Here is a 27,730-nt window from a genome sequence, read left to right on the forward strand (position 1 = left end):
AGTAGAGGTTGGAGTGGTAGGTCTCCTCTTGCCATCTGTAATACGTAATCAGGTCATTCAGTGGTAGGATTGGCGAGAGATATTCATTTGCACCGATTTTATTTACCGTCAAAATTCTCACAATACTTGATTTTGATTTACGTCCGTCAGTGGTGGTCTTTCAATAATTTAATATTTTATTGTAGTTCGTTTGTCATAGCAGTCAAATCTATTTGTATCTACTTATTGTTCGATGTATTTTCGATGAGTTTTTCATATTTTCATTATATGGTTCATATGTGATCTTAAGTGGTTAGTTTCTTGTCTCAATGATTATAGAAGAATATTCACTTATGTGTTTAATTTACAATTCTAATTGTAAACCTTCGCAGTAAGTTTAAAATATTTTTCAAAATAAAAGTAGCTGCTTCTCTCTGTCAAACAAACTTTTAGGAGATTGATATTCAGATGATTTTGGGTAGAAAAGGAATCAAATCATGAAGTTTGTTGTTTTGTTTCCTAAAGGATCACACCTTTATATTTAAGGGATCCATTGCTTCAATAAAACGCCGTCTGTTTCTTACATTCAAACAAACTAAAAAAGAAAATGATTTTTATAATGTGAAAATATTTTAATATAAAGATTTTGTATATATGTATTAATTTTAAGAATAAGTAAACTATATTTTTTAAAATAAATAAATAATTTAATCCCTGTAAATCGTAAAAGTGAAGACGATGATAATAAATGATTAATGTTTATTTTTAGTCATTTATTTACTTTTTGATTGGTATTGGATTAAGAAGTTATATATTTTATCAATTTGATTATAATTATTAAAATTTATTGAATAACCTTAATAATAAAAGAAAATGTTGTTTTTCTAGACGTTTGAGTTAAATAACTATATCTGTGTAAGGTGTGCGCATTATTAATGATTAAGAAAAATTTTAAATATGTTATATATATAGTACCTTGTAATTATTTCAAATCATCCAAAAAATATTATTGTTATTAAATTTGTATATGCTTATAAAAATAAAATTTATTATTATTTTCTAAAATCATGACTACATGATAAATATGTAATATTAAAATTAAAATTATTTTAATTAAAAGTATAATAAATGAATAAATAATAATATTCAATTATTTATTTTCTAAGTTGACATAAAATAAATTATTTCATTTATTTATTATAAAAATTATGAAACTTAGAGGTTGTAACATCAAATATTTTTAAATTATTTTCTTTTTATATTTTGCGAAGTAGAAGTGAAATATTTCCTCCTCAGTGCCTCACATCGCAGGCAATGTGCCGGTAAACCTAATTAGTCAAAGATTGATCTCCTCTGCCCTACGGCCCCATCTCTCCCCAATTATTTTTTATTTACTGTATTTTCCGAATAAAAAAGAGCACCAACTTCTAAAATCTCTGTAACCTCAAATCATGGCCCTTCCGGAAACCCGAGATTCTCCGCAATCTTTAGCTTCTTCTTCTTCTTCAGATCCACAGCTGTCGCGAAACTTGTCATCCACCAGGCTCAACGCCCAGGCGCCCGAGTTCGTGCCTACTCGCTCGACGGTGCCGCCGCCGCAACAGCAGCAGCAAAATATGAGCGTGGTGATACCTCCTCCTCCACCCCCTGGGATGATGCATATGTATTCTCCCCTCCTGGACCAGCCGGGGCGGCGTTTCACCTCCCCGTTCCTATGCCACCTCACTTGGTTCCCGTACACCATCACATGTCCGTGCGAAATCATCAACCTAATCCTTACCAGCACCATCATCATCGAGAGCAAGAAGTTGAAGCTGTTGCGAAGAAAGATCAGCAGAAGGAGCACAAGGATCATGGTGCAGCTTCCTCCAAAAAGGGACTATCCGAAGAAGCTACGTTAAAGATTTTGAATCAGGTCAGTAGCATCACTGAATCAATGTTTCCTCTGCCGCTTTTTCTACTGCTTGTATTCTTAATGTGATCCTTCAATCACTTGTATTTATTCCTTTGATTATTCTGCTAGAATTTCCTTGTGCTGTATTCTAGAATATAATTCTAAGATTTACTAATCATTGGCCGATACAGGTAAATCAAAATGACTAAATTCTAGACTGATGTTGTGATACTCTTCAGGAATTTATTTTAACGATAGCTATTAGACTATTACCAATTTTCTCATTGTGGCCTTCTACACTGTCCTGTTCCACTGTAATTTTTCCTTAATGTAAAACTCCGCGATCTATTTCACAGGTTGAATACTATTTTAGTGATTTGAACTTAGCCACCACAGATCATCTTATGAGGTTCATCAACAAGGATCCTGAAGGTTATGGTATGAATTTTTTGCATTATGGAGCAAAAATATTTAGACTAGAATTAGTTTATTCACATTCACACCAATTAAATAGGAAGTCTCATCGGTTTGACTGTGTGTCTGGTTTTTTAAAGGTTGGTTTGGACTAAAATTGATCTTTGTTTCCAATATAGTGCCAATATCTGTTGTTGCATCCTTTAAGAAGATTAAAGCCCTTGTAACAACTCATTCCAAACTAGCTACAGTTTTACGGAACTCATCAAAGCTTGTGAGTATTTTCCTTCTACTCATGTTTCATGCACTTAAGGATCCGGTTCCTTATGTTTTACTTTTTGTTGTAGCCGATTCATATCTCCTCAATGGCCTTGCTTAAATCTTTTTTGGTTCCACATTGTACAGTTAGTGAGTGAAGATGGAAAGAAAGTAAAGCGCCTGCACCCCCTTACTGAATCAGATATGGAAGAGTTGCAAGTAGGTTTTGTTCATTTTATTTCTCCCATTCATATTTCTTATGCAAGTTTATTATGTACTTTTCATGTAAATGTCATGTTTGTCTTTCTAGTTAGGCATCATCTTAAAACATTGTATGAGAATTTTGTATATTTTTGTAGCTTATATTATATCATAAATTTATGTATGCTAATGTCTTTACATATTGCCTTCGAATTCTTGTGATTTGTAGTCTCGTATAATTGTTGCTGAAAATTTGCCTGAGGACCACTGCCATCAGAACCTCATGAAGATTTTTTCTGCTGTTGGGAGGTACCAAGACTATTACCTTTCTAGAAAAATTATAAACTCTAGGTAGTAAGTTTTACTTCTAACTATTTTTTATTCCGTCTCCGTGGACCAAAAATCTCTTGATGCTTTCATTCTTAGTGTTAAAACAATCCGTACCTGTCAACCTCAACCCGCTGTGTCTTCAGCATCTAGGTCATCAAAGGGTGATGGCATGCATTTTAGTAACAAGGTACATTTGCTCATCATGGATATACCGCTATTTTATCTATTTCTTATGGAAATATATCTTCCTTTTTTTGGTCAACTTCTAAGGAAATATGTCATAATTTTTATATTTATCCGTATTAACAAGTGTCAACCATTAGTCTGTACTTTAATTTTTTATTTTTTTATTCTTTTGTAGTTGCATGCATTTGTTGAATATGAATCTGTGGAGTTGGCTGAGAAAGCTGTAAGTACCCGGATTTTTATGGAATGGCCCATTTTACATTCTGTAGTTTTTATCAACAAAAAAAACATTCTGTAGTTATAATAAATGGATAAACATCTTAACTTTGCAGGTTGTGGAGCTTAACGATGAGGGAAATTGGAGGAGTGGCCTTAGGGTCCGTCTAATGCTTAGAAATGCGGTATGTAGCTTTTTTGCTTCACTTATTTTGTCTGCTCTTTGCTTCCTTTCTCTCCCTTCATTTGTGCAACACATTTTCTTTAAAGAATCTGAAGGGGTCAAATTCTTTTGTTTATTCACAAGGAAAAAGAGGGAACATATGCTATGTTTACCAGGAGAGCTGAAATTTAATGTACAGTCCCATCACAACATACATACCAGAAAGAAATCCAACTATAATAAGTTGTTTGCTATATCATTTATTTCGTTATTTTTCAGTTGAAATCTTGGTTTGATGGAGAAAATTCTTTATGTTTGGCTAATATCAATCGACTATGAATCAAATACTAGACCATTAATCAGTATTTGTATTCTCCAATTTTAGTCAAAACCAGTTAATGCAAGAGCGAAAAAGGGCCATGATGGAGAAGATCAGTGTGAGGAAGATGAAGTTTCTATTTCGGAGATGCATTCAAATGAAAAACAACAAGAAGATCCTTTTCAGTTGTCTGATTTTCATTCACATGGGAATCCTGTAAGTGCCAATTCAATTCTTATATACCCAAAAATCTCCCCTACCAATGGAATAGTGAAATGGCTCCTTGACAATTATGAACATATGGAGCCATTCTTAAGTGGCTAAGTTGCTGAACTAATGTAGATAATTGGAGTTGGGACTTCTGAGCTGTGCTTTTAAAATAATGGGCTTGTAACGCATGCTAACTTCATGTTACTTTAAAGATACCTTAAGACCATAACACTGGATACTGTGAAGTAAAATGGTATAAAGAATTGGTTTGACACTGTTGCCTGTAGTTTTGTGGATTGAAAAGAAAGTTTGGCTTATATTACAAATAAGTATATGTTTGGTTTGGTAGTTGCTTTTTCTTTTGGCTTATATCACAAATAAGTACTTAAATTAACGTTCTTTTTTATTTAGGTACCTAAAGCATTTTTTGGTCAAAGTAAGTACTTAAAGTACTCATTTGGTCAAAATAAATACCTAAAGTATTCTTTAATTAATGCCACAAATCAACTTTTTAGAACTTAGACGAGAAAAGATTAAATATTTAAGATACCTACTTTGACCAAAACATACTTTAGGTTTCCATAATTAGACCAAAATGATAACTTGTACTTTGACCAAAAAAATATTTTAGGTACTTGGATGAAAAAGATGGAATACTTGAGGTATTTATTTGTGATACAAGCATTTTGAATAAATCTCAATTTCATGAATTTATTGTACCATATGCAGCAGGGAGAGAAGCATCCTAATGAGAAAGAGGGTGGGCAGAAAAAAAGGGAGAAACAGGGGCCGGGGCAAAGGACTAGGGCGGGCTCAATACCATCATAATAATAATAATCAAGGAAACCATGGGGGTACTCCTCCCCCTTCAGCTTCAACTAATTGGGTCTGTAATGAGCAAGCTAGTGTAGCAAAGCAGCAGCCACCTGGTCCTCGCATGCCAGATGGCACGAGGGGATTCGCAATGGGTCGGGGGAAGCCCGTTGCTGTTAATACTGCATGAAAATTATCAATGCTACACATTCTTGCAATGTTATAAAGGGGTAGGGACTTGTACTAATTAGTGTGGTCGGGTGACCATTTTTCTCTGATTTTGTTGTATGGAAGATTCAGAAACATGTGTGCATTATCTTATGTTCTTTTTAATATTTTGATGTTCGCCTTGATTGACTTTAGTTGGTAGATGACACATGGTTTACAAGGAGTGAATAGCCAGTAATATTTATCTTTCTGTGTTATGTTTGTATGTATCCTTGTTTGGATGTTAGCCTTGTTTTTTTGTTTTTTTCATATTAATATTTGGATCTTTATTTTTTTAGAGATGGACACGGGATCTGAACCTAATAGGTTCTGACCCAACCTGACCCTATTGGGTTTGTTTTTCTCTAAAAAGAAAAATTGGAGTCAGGTCAGGTTTTTTTAGAGGATATGCTCGGGTCGAGTTGGTCTTGTGTGAAAGATATTTGATCCGACCCAAAAATTAAAATTTATATCTTATATATTTTGGGATAATTGTAACAATATTTATTTTTATTTAGATTCCTATTTTTATTGAATAAAAGTAATATTTTTTATCTGATCTGACTCAAAAAAACAATGTTTAACTAGATCCTTATTCTTATTGAATAAAAGTAATATTTTTTATAAATATATTTTTTTGGAATAAAAGTAATATTTTTTTAAAATAATTTTTTCATTGAATAAAAGTAATATTTTTTATAAATATATTTTTTATCTCAGAACTATAATTGGTGACATTGAGGCATTCCCGGTGGAAATCGGACTCCACCAGAGGTCGGCTCTTAGCCCTTACATCTTCTCCTTGATTATGGGCGACATTATTGTGCGACACCAGACGGTGTTCCATGGTGTATGCTTTTCGCTGACGACATTGTCCTAGTTGCTGAAACAAAAATTGAGTTGAATAACATACTAGGTACCTGAAAGATTGCTTTGGAAGAAAAATGTCTAAGGATCAATATTGAAAAGACAGAGTATTTATGTTCAAACTTCAGTGAGAACCAAAACGATGAAGATGTAGAAGTATGCATAGAAGGACACGTCCTCCACTCAAAGAATTGTTTCAAGTACCTAGGGTCTATGATACATAAAGATGGGGGAGTAGATGATGACGTTACACACCGTATAAAGGCATGATGGCTAAAGTGGAGGGCTGCTACTGGAGTTTTGTGTGATAAGAATGTGCCTCTAAAACTTAAGGGAAAATTTTATAGAATGGCAATAAGACCAGCGCTGCTGTATGGATCAGAATGTTGGGCAATCAAGAAGGATCACGTAAGGAGGATGGAGGCCGCAGAAATGAGAATGCTTCGATGGCCATGTGGTAGGACTCTGTGGGACATGACAACGAACTCTGCTATTAGGATGTCCTTGGGGGTGGTGTCTGTATCCGAAAAATTGAGGGAGGGAAGACTACGGTGGTTTGGGCATGTCCTTAGGCGATAACCGTCAGATGCGGTCAGGAGGGTAGAGTCGATTACAGTCGACAGTGCCAGAAGGAGAGGACGACCAAGGCGGAAGTGGGAAGACTGTTTGAGATATGATTTGAAGGATTTAGCCCTTACCGAGGACATAACCTCTGATAGGAAAATATGGAGAGTTAAGACCAGGGTAGCCGAGTAGTGCGGGTCACACCCATAGGATGTATCATCTCTGTCTTCTTTTAATGCATTTGTAGTAATTTTCATGACTTCTACTTTTTATACGCTTCTGCCATTGGAATTTATAAAGGCTTTGAATTAGGGTACCGGAAAAGTGTTGTCTTAGTTTAGGTTTCAACTCATTTGACCTTATTCCTTCTCGTAGCTTGATATCGTTGATTTTTGTGTATCATTCTCTTCATGTTTCCTCTTTTTAAATTTAGTCGGGTCTTACGTTTCTGTCTATATGCAGAAATTTTTACGCATGGATTTATTTGCAGGGATTACTTCACATTACAGATGCACATATGAAGACTGCATATGAATACTGTTCAACTATGTATTTATTTATTTATTTATACATGCATTGCATTTTATCTTTATTTTTAATTTTCTGACTGCTGGAGGTCTTCCACGGAAGCTGCCCTCAACCTGACGTTGGGGGCAACCTACTACCTACCTCCCCTTTACCCCATTGCGTATGAGAATATGGTTTTGTTGTTGTTGTTATTGTTGTTGTTTATCTCAAAAAGGTGGATCGGGTTTGAGTATGGTGAAGTCACCCTTAATCGAGTTTTGGGTGAAAGGTATATATTTTCAGGTCAGGTTGATCTGAAAATCCATGCTCATCCCTTTTTTTATGTTTAATTGATAAATTTTCAATATTTTTCATAAATATGTTTAAAAGAAATAATTTTCAAATGACTAATATTCTTATATTAATATATTTATGATTAAGAGATAATTAATGTGGCGGTTGAATTGGTTAATGTTGCTCAGCCATGGTAATGAAATACATACATTTCACTGATGTCTTCATTTCCCCACTCAGCAGCAGATAGGGCTTGCTTTAAAGTTGAAAGTCGTAACCTTTTTGCTAAAGATGTCAAAAATGGAGTAAGCTCAAGGACATTGTTTTGTGTGTTTTCTGTTCCTTTGTGTGGCAACTGGAACAAAATTACAAGCTGGTATGGCTTTTGAGACAATGTGGATATTATAATATTATGAACTTGAAAACCAAGCACAGGAATACATTATCCACGACTCTTTTTACAGTTCTTGAGGCTTCAACCAGATCTAGACCAAACTCATAGCTACGCTTGTGCTAAAAATATGAAAATTACCAAGCCCCGTGCCTTCATGCCAGCAGCAACATGTCAGTTCAAATTTCAAATACAGCCACCTTCCTTCCACCGTCGCTCGTCTTCATACTCACTGGAATCCTCCATACTCCAGCTCAAAGTACATAATTTATGTAATCACATCAACTAATAGAGCTCAAGTAGCAGCTGCTCCCTTCAAATTCAAATTATAGATGATCCATACTCCTCTTCTTCCATGGTCTAAAGGGCATACATCCTCTTATATTCATTATTCAAGATCTCGGAATCCGAAGCCATAGACATAGAGAAAGAACGGGAGCGACTCTCAGCTTTCCTTATGCTCCTTAGCTTTGACTCCTCCATTCTATGTAAAATGACAAAATAGCACATTGAGCCAATTGTAGCAAGCATGATTGTGCTCCCAATTACAGTCGCACACACAGCAAGCCATCTAGACTTTTTCCCCACCACCACATAAGTCAGCGAAATAAATGCAACAGAAATGAAGAGGCATGCCAGCCACATGAGCTTGTTAATTACAAAGACGAGTTGCTTCTTTGCCTTTTGTTCAATCACAACCACCGATGTCTGAACAACCACCACGGCCAAGGAGATGAACAAAGCAAGGCTATCAAAGATAAAGAAAACAATAAATGGTGCCTTGTCAGCTATATATGCTTGCCCCAGCGAGGCCGAGACCCCGTCTTTTTTGTTCTCAACATACTGTCCAGGGACAGTGAAGATGGCAGCAAAAGCAACAGTAGCAATAAGAACAGCAACAACGGTGGCAGAGTTTATAGCATTGTTTAGGCCGCTAATGTGGAGTTTCTTTAGTCTCTTTGCAATTTTTTGCACTCTGAAGCCAGTCTGTCGTGTTTGTTGGAGCTGGGACTGGACATCATGTTTTATGTCACTTACAGTTTGCTTTAGTTGTTTTGCTGGGTTTGTGGGCTTTCCATGGTCCTTAGAATTTGTAGCTCCTGCTTCCTTTAAGATCGAGACAAGTTCTGGGGTTCCAACTTTTTCTGCAATATCAAGTGGGGTTTCTCCAGCCTTGTTTGCTGAGTTGATGTTTATGCCCTCAACTGATAGCAAACAACGTACAATCTGAGCAACATGAAAAGATTCGTAATCAATCAGAGAAGGTTTAGTTATGGAAATCCAAAAAAAATCAATCAAAGTATATATCCCTGTTAATCAAAACCTGAACTAAATTTTTCATGCTACATCAGGCAAATTGATTGTAGGACTAAGAAACCAAACAGTTGATTCCATTTAACCATAACAGTTATATATTGATCATTTTGAAAATTATTTAATGAATGAGAAAGCACCTGAGTACGGCCCTTCGTTATTGCAATATGCAATGCAGTATTTCCTTTATTGTCTTCCACACGCAAAACTGAGGGGTCAGGTTTCAACAATTCCAGCACTATCTCCTCATTTTGACCTTTCACTGCCATATGTAGTGCAGTTTGACCCTTTTTGTCAATCCTAAAGGCAGTACTTGGATCCTTGCTGAGCAAAGATTTCACAACCTCCAAGTGCCCCATTCTTGCCACTGAATGGAGGACAGTTTTACCATTGTTCCTCGCAATTTAGCAAGGTCCGAGTCTGTTTCTAGAAGAAGATTGACCACCTCAATATGCCCTTGAGCAGCTGCTGTATGTAGGGCAGTTGTACAAGATAAATCTGTAGTCATGACTGAGTTGGGGAAGGTACCCAAAAGTTCCTTCAACACTTCTGCAAGAATGTTTTGATCAAAACAATTTCAGAAACAGAAAGTGTAAATAATAAGAATAATAGCTAAGATTGATTATGGAAAGAGACAGTGAGAAATATAATAACAACAAACAACTTTCGTAGAAGAGAATGCCATTGAACATGATGAAGCAAGGCCTAAAAGTGAAGCGATAAACATGTTCCTTTCATGTTTCTTACCAATTTGCTAAGTTAAAAGCCAAGTTATCAACGAGATAAAGTTAACTTCTCCATCAATAGAATTTAAGGATTATAAGATGCGGCAAAGCAAATCTTATTTGGAGTCAAATTGATAAGAAAGCAAAAATTAAGAAAAAGCGGCTTCAGGTATTATCAACAAGTAAATTGTACAAGAGAAATAAAAACTCACAGGCAGCTCAAGACGAAATAAAAGAAATGTGAGACCACAATTAGACAAAACATGCATACACCTACCATTTGCCATGTTTGAAAGGTAATGAAATGCAAATGATATAAGTATATTTCAGGTATCTTACTCTCCCAAGCAAATTACGCAAGTTACTTGCATTTGAGTGAAAATTGGGAGTTATATTACAAATATTTATAGCTGCATTCTTAAAGTGTTACTTCTAAATGAATGAGGAATTCGCAAAATAAAACATGAGATTAATGAGTTCTTACCAACATGACCCTGCTTAGCAGCAACATGGAATGGATCATAGCCATTCCGTGCAGTGATAGATGCAGTCTCAAGATCCATATGTTTCAACATCTCTGCAACAACCAAAGCTTGACCATTCTCAGCTGCAACATAAAGGGGAGTTTCCCCTTCTAGGTTTTGCTTGGCCAAACATTCCTTGGCCTCAGGACCATTAAGGTTGATAAGAATCTCCCTAACTCTAGACAAATTCCCTGTTCTTGTCGCCAAATGAAGAGGTGAATCACCTCTTTTTCCTGGAGACTCCCTATTCTTCCTGCGTTCACCTGCACCAATAAAGCTGAGCTGCCTCTCCATTACCACACGGAAGCTCTTCTGCCTCTCCATAAAGCCCCGAAAACTCTTCTGTTTTTCCATCATTCTGCGACCATTGGGCTGTTTCTCACTTGAAACACCTGGAAAACTCTGTTGCTTTTCAGATTGTTTAAAACTTTGTTGCTTCTCCAGGAGTCCTTGAGTAGGTGGTTGGTTTTCTGTTGTTACACCGCGAAAACTCTGCTGTTTTTCCATGATCAAAAGCCGAATCTCAATGAATTACCAACTATTGCCAACAAAGAGTATGCTGCTTGACAAAAGATGAATTATTAACTTTTCTCCATCATCAGAAGCGAATCTGAAGCTCTTATTTTTGGCCTATTTCTTGGAATTCATAATCCAACAAAAGTATCCCTCTCCCTTTCTATGATCGATAAGAATCTAATTGCCCAAAATTTCCGAACAACAAAATCTCTCCCCTTTCCTACAGTTAGAAGAAAACAGTTCTCAGTCACAACGCTAAGCAGTATCATCCAACCCAAAAACAAAGAATCTTGTGGCAAAAATCATTGATTCTCTAATCGGAAAGTTTATTCTATAGCTAAACTGAGAAGAACATACGAGCAAGGCGGTTCAGCTGATAAATGAAAGATGATTCCATAAAAATAAAAAAAACAAAAACAAAAGCTTAATAATACCTTGGAATTTGAAGCTGGAAAGTGTGAAGACTGATACAAGCAAATGGAATCTTAAAGTTGATATCCTGCGAAAACGGATTCCCAATAGAAGAAAAGATTGGCCGATCCAACTTTGTATTATTGTACCAAACCAAGCCACCAGAAAAAAAAAGGTAAGAGTGAGAAATAGACAAAAAAATGTCTATGAAACAAAACAAATATCAGCAGCCACTAGCTCCACCACTTTATTTTTCTCGTTTTCGTTAAGGTAAACTGCTTTAATCGTTAAATTTTAGGTTTTTTATTATCATTTTTTTATTAGTACATATAGGTATATATTCAGAATTTTTTAACAATTAATATATATTTTACAGGCACAATCGATCAAATTCAAAACTTGAAAAAATAAAATAATATTCTCCGAACCACTAAGATCGCTTCATGGATTTCTTATTTATCAACTTTATCATTAAATTTTTGCTTAGTATAAAAATAAGTACATGAATTATACAATTTTTATCAAAGTAATATTTTAAAAAATAAAAATTCAAAAAAATATATATAAACACTACATGTGTCACTTAATAGACTTTTTTAACGATCGTTAGGGTCGAGACACTTAAAATGATTTCGTTTGTAACGTTAGCCACTTAGATTGACAGAACAAAATTATACGTCACTTTAAGAAAAACGGTATAAATTGGACACTTATTTTTATATTAAACCTTAAATTTTACATGAATTTAATATTTACATTGAATTTTAATTTTGGAGTATTAAATTATTATTTCATTAATAAAGTAACGGGATAATTTAAAAGAATTATTATTTTTTAAATTTTTATTATCGATCAATTGTTACTCATCATTCATTGTTTGTTATTCACGACAAGATTAAAATTATAATATTTATGTTCTATTCCTTTTTTTCTAATCATATTATTTTTTACAAAACTCGCTCAAAATCAATAAAAATTCATCTAAAGATTCGATGTTTCGACGCTTCAATATCCTTCAACAGTCGTTTAATGAAGCTAATTTCAAGGTATGTGGTTCATTTTCTTAAAGAATACTTCTCTGTCTCACCATTTAGATTTTTCAAAAAAACACAAAAAATCTTTCTAATTCAACAAAGCCCCTAAAAATAGTAGATTTGTTATTAGTTTTGTGAGCTCTAAACATATTTTGAGACAATTAAAACAAATAAAGTAATATAAAACGATGACATGAGCTTGTTAGTATTTGGACAAAAGATGTTGAAAAATAATAATTTTCTAAAAAAATAAAATAAATCTTAGTTTAAATAAAAAAAAGGGCTAAAATAAAAGATTATTTTTTAACTTCCGCATCATAACTAAAATTGACTATTCACTATGATATTTCGAATTTAACAACTAAATATTTTAATTGAATTCAAAATTAAATTTTAATATTTATATTAAGCAGTTTAAAAATTCAATAGTTAAATATTAAAATTGATGTATAACTTACATTTTAATAATTAATAGTGTAATTTATTTTCTTTATCTATGTTAACTCTTGTATCTTCTTATTCTTAATGATTGCTTCTCTTCTCAATTTGAAGGTCTTATTATACTTGATTTTGTCCACTTATCCTTTTATTGTTAGAGCATTTTTATGCGATCAATGTAAAAAAATTCTTTTTAATTTTGAAATTACAATTACAATAATAAATCCTATAATAAAAAATGCAATCAATAAAGATTTGTATAACCATCATCGATTAGTATAATGTATAAATAAAATTACTAATATGCGTTGAAGTTGGACAATACGTACATCAATGATAAGGGTGAAAGGTGTTGGTAAAATAAAGAAATTTTATCCCATATTGGTTGAATATAGAGTTCTTCAAGTATTTATATATGATTTTTAGATTTAAGAGTTGTTTGTTTACTTCAGAATGATTAAGCGCTGAATGATTCAGAGGTTCTGTATGAATTAGCTCTGAATATGACATGTTGTTTGATAATGGCTCTGAATCATTCAAAATGTACTTCTGTGCTTAATCATTCAGCACTGTTTTATTGAATCAGTCAGCACTGAATCATTCAGAGGTGCAAAACAAACGCGCTGAATGCTGAACGATTCAACATTCAGCGCTGAATGGTTCCATTAAGAGACAAACAAACAACCCCTTACTTTCGCTTGTATATCTATATCTTTTGTGAGGTGTTCTTCATTTTGGGTATTACCGCTTTATTTTTTATCAGACATCTTTAATAACAATAAGATTTAATTTTTTTTTGTTATAAAATTCTCCAAGATTCAATCATTGTGAATTATCAAAACAATTTTTGCTAGTTGTGAGTTTTTTTGGAAGTTTCCAGAGTCTTATTTATCACTTTATCCCTCATATTTCACCTATAAATAGAAGACTTCAAATCATTATTTTGATCATAAAGAACATATGATTTTTCTATTTTCTTTCATTTATTTTCTTCATTCTTCTTCGTGTGTAAAATATCAATTATAATTGAGTTTCATCTGTTTTTTTAGGTGTACAAATATTTTCATCTTAGAGATGACATCTATCTTCAGATAAGCGATTACGACAAAATCGTTTCTCTTTACGAAAAATTACTCCTAATTGAACTTTTACGAATAAAAAACAAATAAAATTAGTTTATTTCGTTAACGAAAATTTTCATTGACCGATTTAACCGTTAATAGAGGATAATGAAAGGGGACAATCCAACAGACATAATCACTTCATTACTGAAGAATTAACAGGCTAATTAAATATTCATATTATGAATCTAATTCTGTATGTTAGTAGATATCATTTTTCTTTCTTTTTAAGATCAATACACGACGTCAAGAATATAGAGCACGTGACTTAATTTTTTTGCTCTCATGAAAAGATGAGCTTAAAAAGAAATACCGAATTAGAAGGCTAAAACTTCTCTTCTTTTCTTTAATTTTTCTTAGAGGTTATTTTTTCTTTTCAAAATCTTTTACCTATACTTAAAAAAGATGAACCATGATTATCATTATCCTTTCAAAGCATCACTTCAGTTATAAATGGTTATCCCTTGTTCCATATGTAATGGGTAAGGGAGAGGTAAGATATTAGGCTGCTCCAACACTAGGTTGTGAACAGCTTCCGTAGGAGACCTCCGAATTATGAAATGTCCTCCATGGGACTCGATCCACGACCTCAAGGTTAAGAACTTTGTGTTCTGTCAACTGAGTGGATGGTCATTTCCATCATTTCACTTATAGATTGATAATATTCATTTAGTTTACTCATCTTTTATGTAAGAAGATCTTTATATTCCGTTGATTTTATTCAACTTAAAATAAAAATTACGATATATAAATGATTTTTTTGTAATATGAAATGATTATAAGATAATATTTATTTATAATTTTTCTTATTATTAATATCATATACTCTACAAGTATAATTGTATGAATCCAAAATTTATAAAAAAATATAATATTCTTGACTGAAATCACTTGATGACTATGTAAGGGAAATTTAATTACACACGATGAGGTGGAATAAATAAATAAAAAGGAGGCAATGATGCAAGGCACCAAAAATATGTGCAATTAGATTTAGCCGCCAGTATTGTCTGGTCATATAAATACGGCGCATTATTAATTTGTATATAATGTAACCAAAGAGATTAGATAATAACGATTTAAAGGGCCATCACAGGACCATAAAAAAAAATAAACAAACCCCCAATTATTGACACATACCGCCGACCCATGTATAAAGTGCTTACAAGTTACAATGCCCATTTTGAATGTTTATTAATTTTAGATATAATTGACATCCTTAGATCATGATTCTCATTTTAAGTTGGTCTATAAATTTTTGATATTTTAATTTTATCTTTAAATTACGACTCTCATTCTAAATTAATTTTCAAACTTTTGAACATTTCAAATTCATACACAAACTATAACCCTCATTTTAAATTGGTCCCAAACTTTTGAACATTCCAATAATCTTCCCAAAATCATTCAGAAGTTTGAGGATGAAATTAGAATATTCAAAAGTTTGGGACCTATATAGAATGAGGGTCATAGATTGGGGATGAAATTGGATTTCATAAAAGTTTAGAGACCAATTTAGAATGAAAATAATAATTTAAGGATGAAATATTTTTTTTTCAAAATTTTGAAGATCAATTTAAAATGAGTGTCATAATTTGAGGATGCGTGGTACAATTAACTCTGAATTTTATATGCTCTTGTTTTCTTATCTTCCTTAATCCTTCCTAATTATAACTGTATCTCTTGATTTTAGTGGCAGGAGTTTATTCTATTTACGCATGGAATGCCGTGACAATGTTATACAAGTAAAACTATATCTTTTATGAGAATAATATTTATTTAATAATTAATTATGAGAATTATATTTATAAAAACATTAACATTCTATGTGACATAACATGTTAGAGTAATCGTTTTTCACTTGATGAAAGGAAGATGTACGGGTTACAATTCGCATCTTCTAATTAAAAATTAAAAATATTTTTAATTAACTTATATTACATTAATTAGTGAAATTATTAAATAATTATTACCTGTATTTTTTAGTGTTTAAAGAACTCTTTTAGTTCATAATCTTATAATCAATGTTTACATGATTCATAATTAAATAATTGATATTTTAAATAATTCATGATTAAATAATTGACAATAATAATTTTCTTAAAAAAATATTTGAACTTGTAGTTTGATAAATACATGAAATAATTGTGTTATTTAAATAAAAAAATACAATAGAATAATTGAGATTGATTTTATAAGAGAAAAAACAAATCTCTCCAATCATATATGATTTATATGTGAATTGGTTCTACAATGCGATCGCCTTCGGTTGCACGTTAATTTTTTTGCATTAAACAATCTTTAATAGGATCGTTATTATTGTCATCACTAATAGTTCATTCGACATTATTGTGTATTGATGGGACATATTGTTTGTAATGATTTAGAAAGTTAAAGGACATAGATCTCACATTGGGAAGGGATATATCTTTGAGAATGTATTTAAAGGGCCACCCTTTCAAATCCTTATTGAATGTAACAAAATAACTTTGTTACACGTATGCGTTGTTGTCATTGCTCGTATGATTTAATTTGTGGTAACATGTGTCTTTGACACATACTATGTGTGTAATATATTTTTTACAAAATTTTGTAAGAATTTTCCCCTTGCAAAATAAACTTTGAAAAGAATTTTTGTTCTTGAATTTATAGGCATGGATTTCAAACGTTTTGATAATAAATCTGATTGTCATAACATGTAATTTCAGGTTGATTTGACTAAACAGACTCTAATTAATATTTTCGAAAGGAATCTGGACACTTTTTTTAAATGTACAGTTAATCCAGACATTTTTTTAACTTTATCACAACTGTTATAACAGCTGATAAATTAGCTATTAATACAACTGTTTATTGTTGATTTTTAGGCGAATATTTTACTTCGAATTTATGCTGTGTCTGGGTCCTTATGCCTATAAGGACCAAACCAATTTTCATTTTCAATTATCCAGCAAAACAACTTTCTTTCTAAACAAAAGTTCTTTCCTCTCCCTTCAAACCTCAAAAGCTTTTCAACATTTTTCGGTGTTAGAGAGGAGCAGTCTCACCATTTGTCAACTCTGGTTTTTGGGTGTACAAATCCTAGGAGAGACTGTGCTAATATCAGGGGACGATCGTCTATTGCAACGATTACATTCATCGAGACGAATTCGTTTCTAAGGCAATAGTTAATACTACGACACAGTTGTTCGATTTACTGTTTATTCATTTTATTATTATCTAGTCAGTGCTAACAGTTTCATTTTATAGTTTCTATTTTACCTACACATATTGGTTCATTAATGTGTCCGAGTTGTACAATAATAGATGATGATTTGTGAAGAATAATGATTATAGAGGCATCCGATCAATAATCTCACTGCTGAATAGAATCCACGAAATTTTGATGAGTGACATCGATGAATGAGAGGTCGATAGCTGGAACGGTTGTGGTGGTACGGATAGAGGAGCACTCCTACATAATATCAATGTGCATGCATCATACATTGGCTTCAATTGTATTGGTGTGTAAAACCCCTGCAATGAACTAGACAGGTCTGGAATATACTATATTGACGAGTTTGGTGGTAATGAATTTGTAAATTGCGGCGGTCCTAACGGTGCTGACGAGGATGAGTGAAATGTTTTTCTCTTCTCTGGTTCCCTCTTCCAAGATTAACTGTGGTCGATAGTATTACATCGATGGATGCTTTCTCTTGATTGATGAATCGATTAGACTTGGTCTAAGGACGGTCCTAAACCCACTTCGCTAACTAATATGTATACTTTTAGGCTCAATCCAAATTTAATTTCCTTTACCTGTGAATTTCGTGCATTTTGTCTAAGGACGGTCCTACGGAACTCTCAATTTGTTTCCGTCTACGACGCTAGCTGCGGAGCAGCTTTCTACTCATCATGCTGGTTGTTCATGTGACAACTATATCTGATTCCTTTCCTCTAAATTCTCAGGAAATTGAACAAAGTGAAAGAAATGAATCAACCAAGAGAATAAAGGGAAAAAGTAATTGCCAGAAGCGTGGAACCCAAGTCGAAGTCATGTCGATAATTAAATCTGTATGAATGCTTCATTGCCAAGCAAAGCCATTTGATCAACAAAATCTGGCCAAGCAAGGCAGATCAATCCCAGTTGGCCATGAAGAAGAAGAAACCAAATTATTCTTTTATCGCTCTCTATATAACTCACTAATACACTTTTGTCTCTGGCTGGTTGCATGCTATAGACTTCTGTGATGATGACATTGCAGTCTTCTTCCTCCACCCTAGTAAATATCCAGGCGAAATATATCCGTATCGTAGGATCGGATCACTACGATCGCAAGTGTTCACTAAAGCTTACTTCTAAGTTCCCCAGAAATCAGTATCCAACTCTCATCAAGTTCAAAATCCTATTTTGCTCCAACCTCCGGTAAATCAGGTCAACCCTTTTAACACTTCATTCCAACGTGTATTGTCTGTAACCAATGCATCGTGTTTCCGTGTTGTCGTTTCTCCTAATGACTGAACTCGATCAATGGCAGAGTGTTGCAGCAATAGTATTCGGAGACGGATCAGAGTCGAGGCTATACCCCTTGACAAAGAGAAGATCAGAAGGGGCTATTCCCATTGCATCAAACTACAGACTCATTGATGCAGTTGTTAGCAACTGCATCAACAGCAACATCAATAAGATATATGCCATGACACAATTCAATTCCACATCTCTCAATTCCCACCTGTCAAGAGCCTATTCCGGCGCAGGTCTCGGGAAAGAAGGGTTCGTCGAAGTGATCGCAGCATATCAGAGCCCTGAAGATCAGGGTTGGTTTAAGGTATCACACTACATTTCATTGCATATAGTAAATCAAATGATTCTAACTTGCTGTGTAATACACACACGTACCAGGGAACAGCTGATGCTATAAGAAGATGCCTGTGGGTACTAGAAGAGTATCCGGTGGTGGAATTTCTGATCCTTCCCGGCCATCATCTCTATAAAATGGACTACCAAAAGCTGATAGAATCCCACCGGAACAGAAAATCTGATATAACTATTGTTGCTTCAAATGGTATTGCCGTGAGAGATGAAGATCCAGGTTTTGGTGTACTGAAAATAAATGCAGAAAATCAAGTCATGGAATATAGTATGAAGTCAGATAGAGAGCCCCATAACTATGTAGTAAGCCGTCACCATCAACTTTACTTTTCTCTCATTTTGATGTCCTATAATTACAATTGATATAATTACAAAATAATGTACTAAACTTTAACTAAACAATCAGAGTTAATTGTATCATATGTTCCTAAATTATAAATCTTAATTTAAATTGGCCCATAAACTTTTAAATATTTCAATTTCATCCTTAAATTATGATTCTCATTTTAAATTAGTCCTTAAACTTTGAACATTCTAATTTCATCCCTAAATTATGACCATCTTTCTAAATTGGTCCTCAAACTTTGAATCTTCCAATTTCATCACCAGATTCATCCAAATATGTAATTAGTTTCAACCATAGTTTAACCTAAATTTTGTTTTTTTTTCAGACATATGATAATATAACTTGGCCTAACAATTTTATTAACAATGGATGTGACTAGTATATACATATAGTTTGGGATAAAATTTGAATGTTTGAAAAGTCTGGGGACCAATTTAGAATGAAGTTCATAGTTTGGGGATGAAATTGAAATTTTCACAAGTTTGAGGACTAATCTAGAATGATAGTCATAGTTTACAGATGAAACTGAAACATTTAAAAGTTTATGGATCAATTTAAAATTAGAGTCATACTTTGAGGACATGTGATGCAACTAATTCAAATAGTCACTTTGGCTCCTATTTTTTTGTAGCATTTTAACCCTTAATGTTTCATTTTGGGATAAAAAGGTCCCTCAATGAATGAAAATCGCTAGTCAACAAGCGGTCAACGCTAAAAATAAGGATCATTTTGACCTAAAATAAAATATTATGACCAAAATACTCCAAAAAAGAAATAAGGGACCAAAATGAAATGTTAAGGTCAAAATGCCCCAAAAAAATAAGGACCAAAATGATTATTTAGTCAAATGTTAGTTTTTTTTTTCCTTTACAATTACCAGAACTTCCCTTAATGATTTATTGTGAAAATTGGTTTCAGGCTGAAGCTTTGACTAGATTGAGTGATAGCAGTTATAGGTGTATTCCAAGTATGGGAATCTACCTCATCAACCGAGCTACAATGGTGAATCTTCTGAATAAACATTTCCCGAAGGCAAATTACTTTGGGACAGAAGTGATACGAGGTGCATTATCTCTAGGAATGAAGGTCCTCAATCCTCACTGATTTATGAATATAGATTAATTTCTCCACATAGTTTTCCATGAATGAGGATCTTGTGCTTCTGCTGACGGGACAGGTCGACGCATATCTGTTTGAAGGGTATTGGGAGGACATGAAGAGCATTGAAGCATTTTACCAAGCAAATATGAAATGCATAAAGAATTCAAACTTGGGATACAAGTCGGTATCTGTGATAATGGGACTGCATCATTTTGCTGAATAATTTTCCACAAACTAAGTCTAACACAAACTTTGATTGCAGCTTTTGCGATCGAGATTCTCCGGTCTATACCATGCCTCGATATCTGCCTCCGACGATCGTAAACGATGCCATCATAACAGATAGTGTGATCGGAGATGGTTGCATTCTCAACGTAAGTATGCATGTTTTTGGTGCTGGTGCATGAGCAATTGAAGAGATTGCTTTTGTTGTATTTGATCATGTTTATAACTCGTAAGAATAGAGATGCAAGATCAAAGGTACAGTGGTGGGAATGAGGACGAAAATTGGAGATGGGACAATCATAGAAGACTCGGTGATCATGGGTTCTGACGTCTATCAGGTACGTATGTATGCATGCATCCATGCATACATGTATGTGTTTATAGGTTTTTCATCCACAAACTCCATATTACATATGTGTAACTAGTGAGCTGGTGTTGGTAATAGATTGAAGACGACAGAGAGAGCAGCATTAAGAGTAAGAGCGTCCCGATTGGAATCGGTGAGAATACTGAAATTAGAAAAGCCATTGTAGATAAAAACGCAAGGATTGGAAAAAACGTTAAGGTACTACTATCATTTGTCATGATTTTATATCATGACATACATGTGTATATTCATCGTCATTGCATACATTTGAATGATATTTTGTGTACGAGCAGATAATCAACAAAGATAATGTTGAAGAAGGGGAGAGGGAGGGCAGTGGTTATATAATCAGTGGGAGAATAATGGTGGTTCTTAGGAGCGCAGAGATTCCGGACGGCAGCATCTTATAGTCATGATGACTAAGATCAAATTGTAGATAAAAATGTTTATTGTTTATTCAAAACAAAAGAAGCACATACTGATGGTTGTACGGTACACTCAAGTCTCAACACAACCATCACTTCCTCATGTACTGCAATAAATAACATTTTGAAAGTTTTATGTACACAAAATAATAATTAAAGCCAAAGTATACCTCTCATTTATTTTATTTTAGGTAAATTAATTTATGAACTATAAGTGATGAATGTTTAAGAATGTGATCGGTGATCATAATATTGTATAACGAAGTTGTCAGTCAGATAATTTGATTCACTCACAACTCTTTATTACTTCGTAAAACATCTCGTTCGACAACGACGATGAATTTTTATGAAAGTTAATGAGTTCTTTTGATGTTTGTCATAATTTTCAAGGAAATTTTTCACTTTATTTTTTATATATATTTGAATTTAATATTTTTATATAAAAAATTTAGTGATTGTTGTCCTTAATTTTCTCTTTATATTTAAATGTATTGTAATTTTAATTTCATTCTATTATTTATATTAATAAAATCTAATTACCGTTATTAAAGAACGTTGATGGTGAATGATTAACTGCTATTTTCAAGGTAGAAGAATATAAAAAAGCAGCTGATAAGATGGGATTTTAAAAATAAATATACATTCAACGGATAATTTCATCTTAATACTCAAGTAATATTAACATTGTCTTTTATTTTTAGTTACATCAACATTATTTTCTAACACTTAAGTTATATAAATATTATTTTTTAATTAAAGAAATTATCGTTAACTGTTATACCATTAATGTGGAGATATATAATGTTGATATGGTAATCTATACGTAAATAATGAGGTGACAAATGATTTTTTTTATTTTTAACTAATTATTTAACAAGTTTAATATATAAGAAAAAAGTAAAGTTATTAAAAATGTATATTATTAAAATTATTAAAAATACTAAAAATAAAATCACTATTAAAATTCTAAAAAGATAAATTAAAAGTATAGAGTAAAAATATTAGAAGCTATAAAATGATAAAAGGATTAATTGATAAATAAGTGTTCAAACTATTCTTGTTAATTTAAGGTGTTTAGAGATGTATGAACCAAGTAGCTTTCTTGGTAAATGAATTATTATTATTCCTTGAGGACTCAGGTTTAAACACATAGACGTCAGGACTGTGAACGTTCAATGTTGAGATGATTTATAAAAAAAATGTGTTTAGACCTTCTTTTTTACTTAACGAGTTGAGACACGACCCAACATTTTGGTATATGAAAATCTCAAGTACCCAATATTTTGAATACCTCTTGAAAATGCGAGTACCTGATTTTGAACACCCTTAATAGACATTTGATGACTGTAGTGGTAATAGGCTTTGGGGTTAGAATTTGAGTATTGAGGATCTAGAGATGTAATGTTTATAAAGATTTAGGGATTAAGAGGATTTGGATAATGACAAAGTAGATGGTCAGTAGTGGAGGTCCGACAACAGTGGTGGAGGTTAGTGACGATAATAGACTTTGGGATTATGGATTTGGGCTTAGGGAATTTAGGGGTTTAATCGTGGTGGAGGTTAGTGACGATAATAAATTTTGGGATTATGGATTTGGGCTTATGAAATTTAGGGGTTTAATGTTTAGGGAGACTTAGAGATTTAAATTTAAAAATTCAGGGGACGGAAACAATGAGAAGGGGGATGAAAGACAATGATGGACCAATGACAAGTAGCTGGACATTCAAGGTGATTAAAGCTTTGGACTTTGAGATTAGTTGGACGATATTAACCACTTGTAATTCTTTCATAAAGAATCAACTATGACTTTCGCTCAAATTAAAAGGAAAAATCATCAACAATCGACATAATTCATTCATTTCCATCAATAATTTTTTAAATTTCTATTTTAAAATATATAAAAGATTCTCTCACGATTATCTAGTGAAATTGAAGAAGGATTATAGAAGAGGACCGCAAGTTTGTATTAGTTACTTACATCATACCTTTGAGTTGGACGTTTAAATTATTTTTTTCCAATCAAATTTGTAAATTATAATTTATATCTATTTGATCCTTCGTTAAATATACTTCAACTAATGAAGTTGACACAATATTAAATATATTTATCTCAATTTTTAATTTTTATTATGTGTCAACATTTAATTGATCGGAGATTTTATTCTTTTAGCAAAAAAAAGTTGAAATGTTATAAATTATACACTATTTTAAAATTCTACTATTATAGTCGGTAAAAATAACTATTCCGTCACTCTTGGTGGATAATCTATAAATCCCTATATAAATCTCAATTGAATCTTAAGTATATCTTTATTTTAGAGGGAGGGCCACCGCTACACTAAATTTTTTGTAATAAAAAAACAATAACTACTTCCCCATCACCAATGTTCTTTAAACCAATAAACAGTTGGCCATAAATGTGCTCTATTACTTGATGGGTAAAATACATAAATAGTATCCTAACTATAGGTTGTTATTTTATTGATTCTCTCGATTATTAAAAATTATAAAATAGTCTCCTAATTATAGTGTATTATTATGTTGAGTTCATTGACTATTAAAAGTTACAAAATGATCACCCGACTATTCATATGTTCTAAATTCATCATTTTCTGTTAAAAATTGAGGATTGTTTGAGTTGGATTTTAACCTATTGACTAAGATATGATAAAATCTGATCACAAAAGTGTTTGTATTGTATTGTTATTTGAGATTCTAATATCATATTTTATCATATCTTAGTCAACAAGTTAACGTTTAGCTCCAACGATCATTGATTTTTTAACGAAAATGACGAGTTTGAAACATATCAATAGTCATGTGATCATTTTGTAACTTTTAATAGTCAGTGGACTCAACAAAGCAACTCCCTATAACTAAAGATTATTTTATAATTTTTCATAATTAGAAGACTCTACAAAACATTATTTTATAACCAGGGACCATTTATATAATTTCACCCTATCATGATTCATGAGAGGAGATTGAAACCTTTATCACGTGGTCAACGGATAAGGTGATCAACCATCATATCACATCTCATGATTTTACATATAGTTTAGGTCCACACAAAAAAATAGCTTAGGTATTTTAACTCAAACAAATGTTATAATTTGAGGACTTGTTATTGAATTAAGCCTCTTTCCTTTTTCCGATCTAATATAATCCCCGCATCCCGTTACTCTGCTGCCTCTGGTTTTTAACCACAAAACATAATCAAGATAAAAAATCAAAAATCAAGTTCTCTGCTTGGCTGCTTGCAGGTAAATCTCAAAGCTATTCTCTGCAATATTTTTCCTCTTTTAATTTCTAATCTTCAATATTGGAAGAATGGTGGATCAGATCCTCATTCCTCTACCAAAAAAAGAGGAGTGATTTGCATTATATGATCAAAACAATCGTCCAATAAGATTAGGAATTGAAGTAGTATGATAGTACATGACGAGTGTATATAATGATATTAGCATTCCAGATCTACATGTTTCTATTGTTGTTTTCGTTGTTGACATTTTCAGCAGTATGTTAGAATAGAATTGTAACGTTTTGAAACTATGATGATGGGATGATGATCTGGATCTGGATGGTTTGGATGATGTTTTAGACTTTGATGATTTTTATGTCACGGATCACTATTTTCTTGCCACTCTTACATTTTTCTCCCATATAAGGTCTATGTTTTTCGATCTTGCTTTAATTACATTCGTAGAAGGATTTGCTATCTATGTTACTAATTTATTATTGGTATTTAGGTCTTCCTCTACTTTCTTTTTTCTAGATTACTTGATTTGATTAATTACTTGTGAGCTTTGTGATCAAGGTATGGCATCATCCGATAAGCCAGAAATATCTGACAGGGGTTTCAAGGACAAGGAGGACGACAACGATGACAAGGGTGGATTTATGGATAAGGTCAAGGACTTCATTCATGACATCGGTGAGAAGATCGAGGAAACAATTGGCTTTGGGAAGCCGACTGCAGATGTAGCTGCGATTCACATCCCTTTCATCAATCTTGAGAAAGCCGACATTGTGGTTGATGTCCTAATAAAGAATCCAAATCCTGTTCCAATCCCCCTCGTCGACATTGACTACCTCATTGAGAGTGATGGAAGGAAACTCCTTTCAGGCTTGATTCCAGATGCTGGAACCATCCATGCTCACGGGGAGGAGACTGTAAAGATACCAGTTACTTTGATATATGATGATATCAAAAGTACGTACAATGACATTGAGCCCGGAAGCATCATTCCATATAAGCTGAAAGCTGATCTCATTGTTGATGTTCCTGTTTTTGGAAGGTTAACTTTACCGCTCGAGAAAACCGGGGAGATCCCTATACCTTACAAGCCTGATGTTGATCTGGAGAAGATACACTTTGAGAGATTCTCTTGGGAGGAAACTGTCGCAACTCTTCACCTAAAATTGGAAAATATGAATGACTTTGACTTGGGACTCAATGCCCTTGACTATGAGGTCTGGCTATCTGAAGTGAACATTGGAGGTGCAGAACTCGAAAAATCAACAAAGATAAGCAAAAAAGGAGTCAGTTACGTTGACATTCCTATCTCCTTCAGGCCTAAGGATTTTGGATCTGCCCTTTGGGACATGATAAGAGGAAGAGGAACAGGTTACAGTATTAAAGGTCATATTAATGTTGATACTCCATTTGGACCAATGAAATTACCCATCAGCAAGGAGGGTGGCACAACTCGCCTTAAGAAGGACGACGGCGACGACGATGAGGTATGTTAGTTCTTTTGCTAACCTGTTAAGTGTTACTGTTTCAGCCTTGGTTGGATTGTGTTTGCATTGCTGTTTATAGATTTTACTAGTACAATTGTTCATTCTTCTTGCAGGATTAGAGCAAGGATGGTCCCCTTGAGCATCTTTTGCTTCATTACAAACAGTTCATCGCAATAATATATTATTAATGGTGTGCTGAAGTTAATGTTTAGATTCTGATGGTAAACATGTACTGCAATTGTGGAAGACTTGGTACCTATAACTATGCATATATATATTATGCATTGCGTATGTCTGCATGAATGGGAGACTGAACCTGGTTTTTATTTTTGCCTTGCAATACTCATGAATTTGTATTTGAATCAACTTTTATATTTATTTTAGTTTGATTCAAGCTGTCTTATCTTAATCTTTACTTTTTGGCTATTTGAATGGGGTTATATTTGCATGCGGCTATTTTTTTTAAATAGTGTTATATATTGCACAAAATTTAGGGCGATTATTGAATAAAAGTTGAACCGAGCAATCAGTTTTTAATAGGTTAAAACAAAGATGTTGGTCTAGTAATTCATGAAGGAATGAGGTTCATATGCTTGCACACAATCTAGATATTCTTGTATTATGATGCTTTGATCTAAAATACACTGTTTAAAGTGATATGATTGTTGAAATTGGATATGACAGTTGATGACTGAAATATAATTGTTAGATAAATTGTCACATATATAGTTTTAGGATTTTTCAGAAACGTTCTTTCAAATATACTTCTTTCAAATATACTATAAAGTTGAAACACTATAGATATATTTTTGAACTATCTTTAACTACGAGTCTTCAAATGATTATTTTTATTAATAATAAAATAAGCAACCGTTGAATTAAATAAAATTTTCAAAATATTTAACGGTAACTAAATCAAATTATCTAGAAAATAGTTAATTCAGTTAATTTTTTAATTAACTAAAGATTTTAATATCTTTTTACTTGCGAGTCAAAATATTATAATAAAATTTCCTCAAATAACATATTAACAAAGCATTCAATATCAACAAAAGACTATCATTTCACAAAATTTTATTCTGCGACAGTTCGATTCCTCATAACAACAGAATATACAAAAAGAATGAAAAAAAAACATGAAATATTATTAAAAAAACAATAGTAAAAAACCATAATAAAGATAGAAAATTTCCAAAATCTAAAAAAATGAATAATTTAAAAAAAAATACAAAGTCGGGAATATTTCTTACTACAGTAAGAGGGATACTGAATTTTATTCTTCGATTCCTCTTAAAAGAATATAATATTCAAAATAACGAAAATCTTCAGCTGGCGGGAGTTGCAAGGGAGGGTGGGACGACACAAGAGGTGGTGAGAGAAGTGTAATAATTTTGCCACAACGCAGCGAAATACGCATACCGGATGTTATCAAAACCATTTGGGACCTAATCAAAACTTATAAAAAATTTAGGGTCTAACTAAATTTTTAAAAAAGTTTAGCATAAGACCTTTATAAATTTACAGTTTTGGGAGGCCAATTGATAAATTTAATAGACATGCTTAAAATTATTTAAAACGCCCGAGACTCGAGAATTTCTAAAACTTTTAGGAGCCTAATCATTTTTAAAAGCATCTCCCAAATTTTGCCATGCCTAGCTTCCTTCCTTTCTGAGTCCAAACTGTTATTAGAATTCAATATTTAAAACCAAATCGGCAGCTTCTCTTCAATATTGAATGCAAAGCAAAGCTACAATGGCTTCATATCAGGCATGACA

General features: G+C 32.9%; 2 protein-coding genes and 2 pseudogenes across 2 annotated transcripts; 3 read left to right on the forward strand and 1 right to left on the reverse strand.

Moving 5' to 3' along the window:
* Nucleotides 1–1,415: 1,415 nt before the first annotated feature.
* Nucleotides 1,416–5,267, forward strand: LOC120151207 (annotated as a pseudogene).
* A 2,538-nt stretch (nucleotides 5,268–7,805) lies between these two features.
* Nucleotides 7,806–11,501, reverse strand: LOC120151205 (annotated as a pseudogene).
* Nucleotides 11,502–17,790: 6,289 nt separating this feature from the next.
* On the forward strand, nucleotides 17,791–21,234 carry LOC120151218 (inactive glucose-1-phosphate adenylyltransferase small subunit 2, chloroplastic-like). Its single transcript, XM_039163734.1, has 10 exons — nucleotides 17,791–17,896; nucleotides 18,240–18,310; nucleotides 18,414–18,704; nucleotides 18,779–19,051; nucleotides 20,013–20,180; nucleotides 20,272–20,375; nucleotides 20,458–20,569; nucleotides 20,660–20,758; nucleotides 20,866–20,985; nucleotides 21,081–21,234. Exons 1-10 carry the CDS (start codon nucleotides 17,791–17,793, stop codon nucleotides 21,195–21,197), a joined length of 1,461 nt encoding a protein of 486 aa, XP_039019665.1. The 3' UTR covers nucleotides 21,198–21,234.
* Nucleotides 21,235–24,369: 3,135 nt separating this feature from the next.
* Nucleotides 24,370–26,349, forward strand: LOC120151220. The gene is made up of 3 exons (XM_039163736.1): nucleotides 24,370–24,475; nucleotides 25,030–25,955; nucleotides 26,069–26,349. Exons 2-3 carry the CDS (start codon nucleotides 25,032–25,034, stop codon nucleotides 26,072–26,074), a joined length of 930 nt encoding a protein of 309 aa, XP_039019667.1. The 5' UTR covers nucleotides 24,370–24,475; nucleotides 25,030–25,031; the 3' UTR covers nucleotides 26,075–26,349.
* The last annotated feature ends 1,381 nt before the right edge of the window (nucleotides 26,350–27,730 follow it).

Source organism: Hibiscus syriacus, unplaced genomic scaffold, assembly GCF_006381635.1.
Source record: "Hibiscus syriacus cultivar Baekdansim isolate YM2019G1 unplaced genomic scaffold, ASM638163v2 tig00111029_pilon, whole genome shotgun sequence".
Lineage (NCBI taxonomy): Eukaryota > Viridiplantae > Streptophyta > Magnoliopsida > Malvales > Malvaceae > Hibiscus > Hibiscus syriacus.

Excerpts from the sequence above, each read along its gene's own strand:
- LOC120151220 (XM_039163736.1), top strand. The coding sequence starts at position 25,032 with ATGGCATCATCCGATAAGCCAGAAATATCTGACAGGGGTTTCAAGGAC.
- LOC120151218 (XM_039163734.1), top strand. The coding sequence starts at position 17,791 with ATGCTGGTTGTTCATGTGACAACTATATCTGATTCCTTTCCTCTAAAT. Across the intron at positions 20,181-20,271 it reads CATTATCTCTAGGAATGAAG|GTCGACGCATATCTGTTTGA; the intron begins GTCCTCAATCCT and ends CTGACGGGACAG. Across the intron at positions 20,759-20,865 it reads TGGGTTCTGACGTCTATCAG|ATTGAAGACGACAGAGAGAG; the intron begins GTACGTATGTAT and ends TGTTGGTAATAG.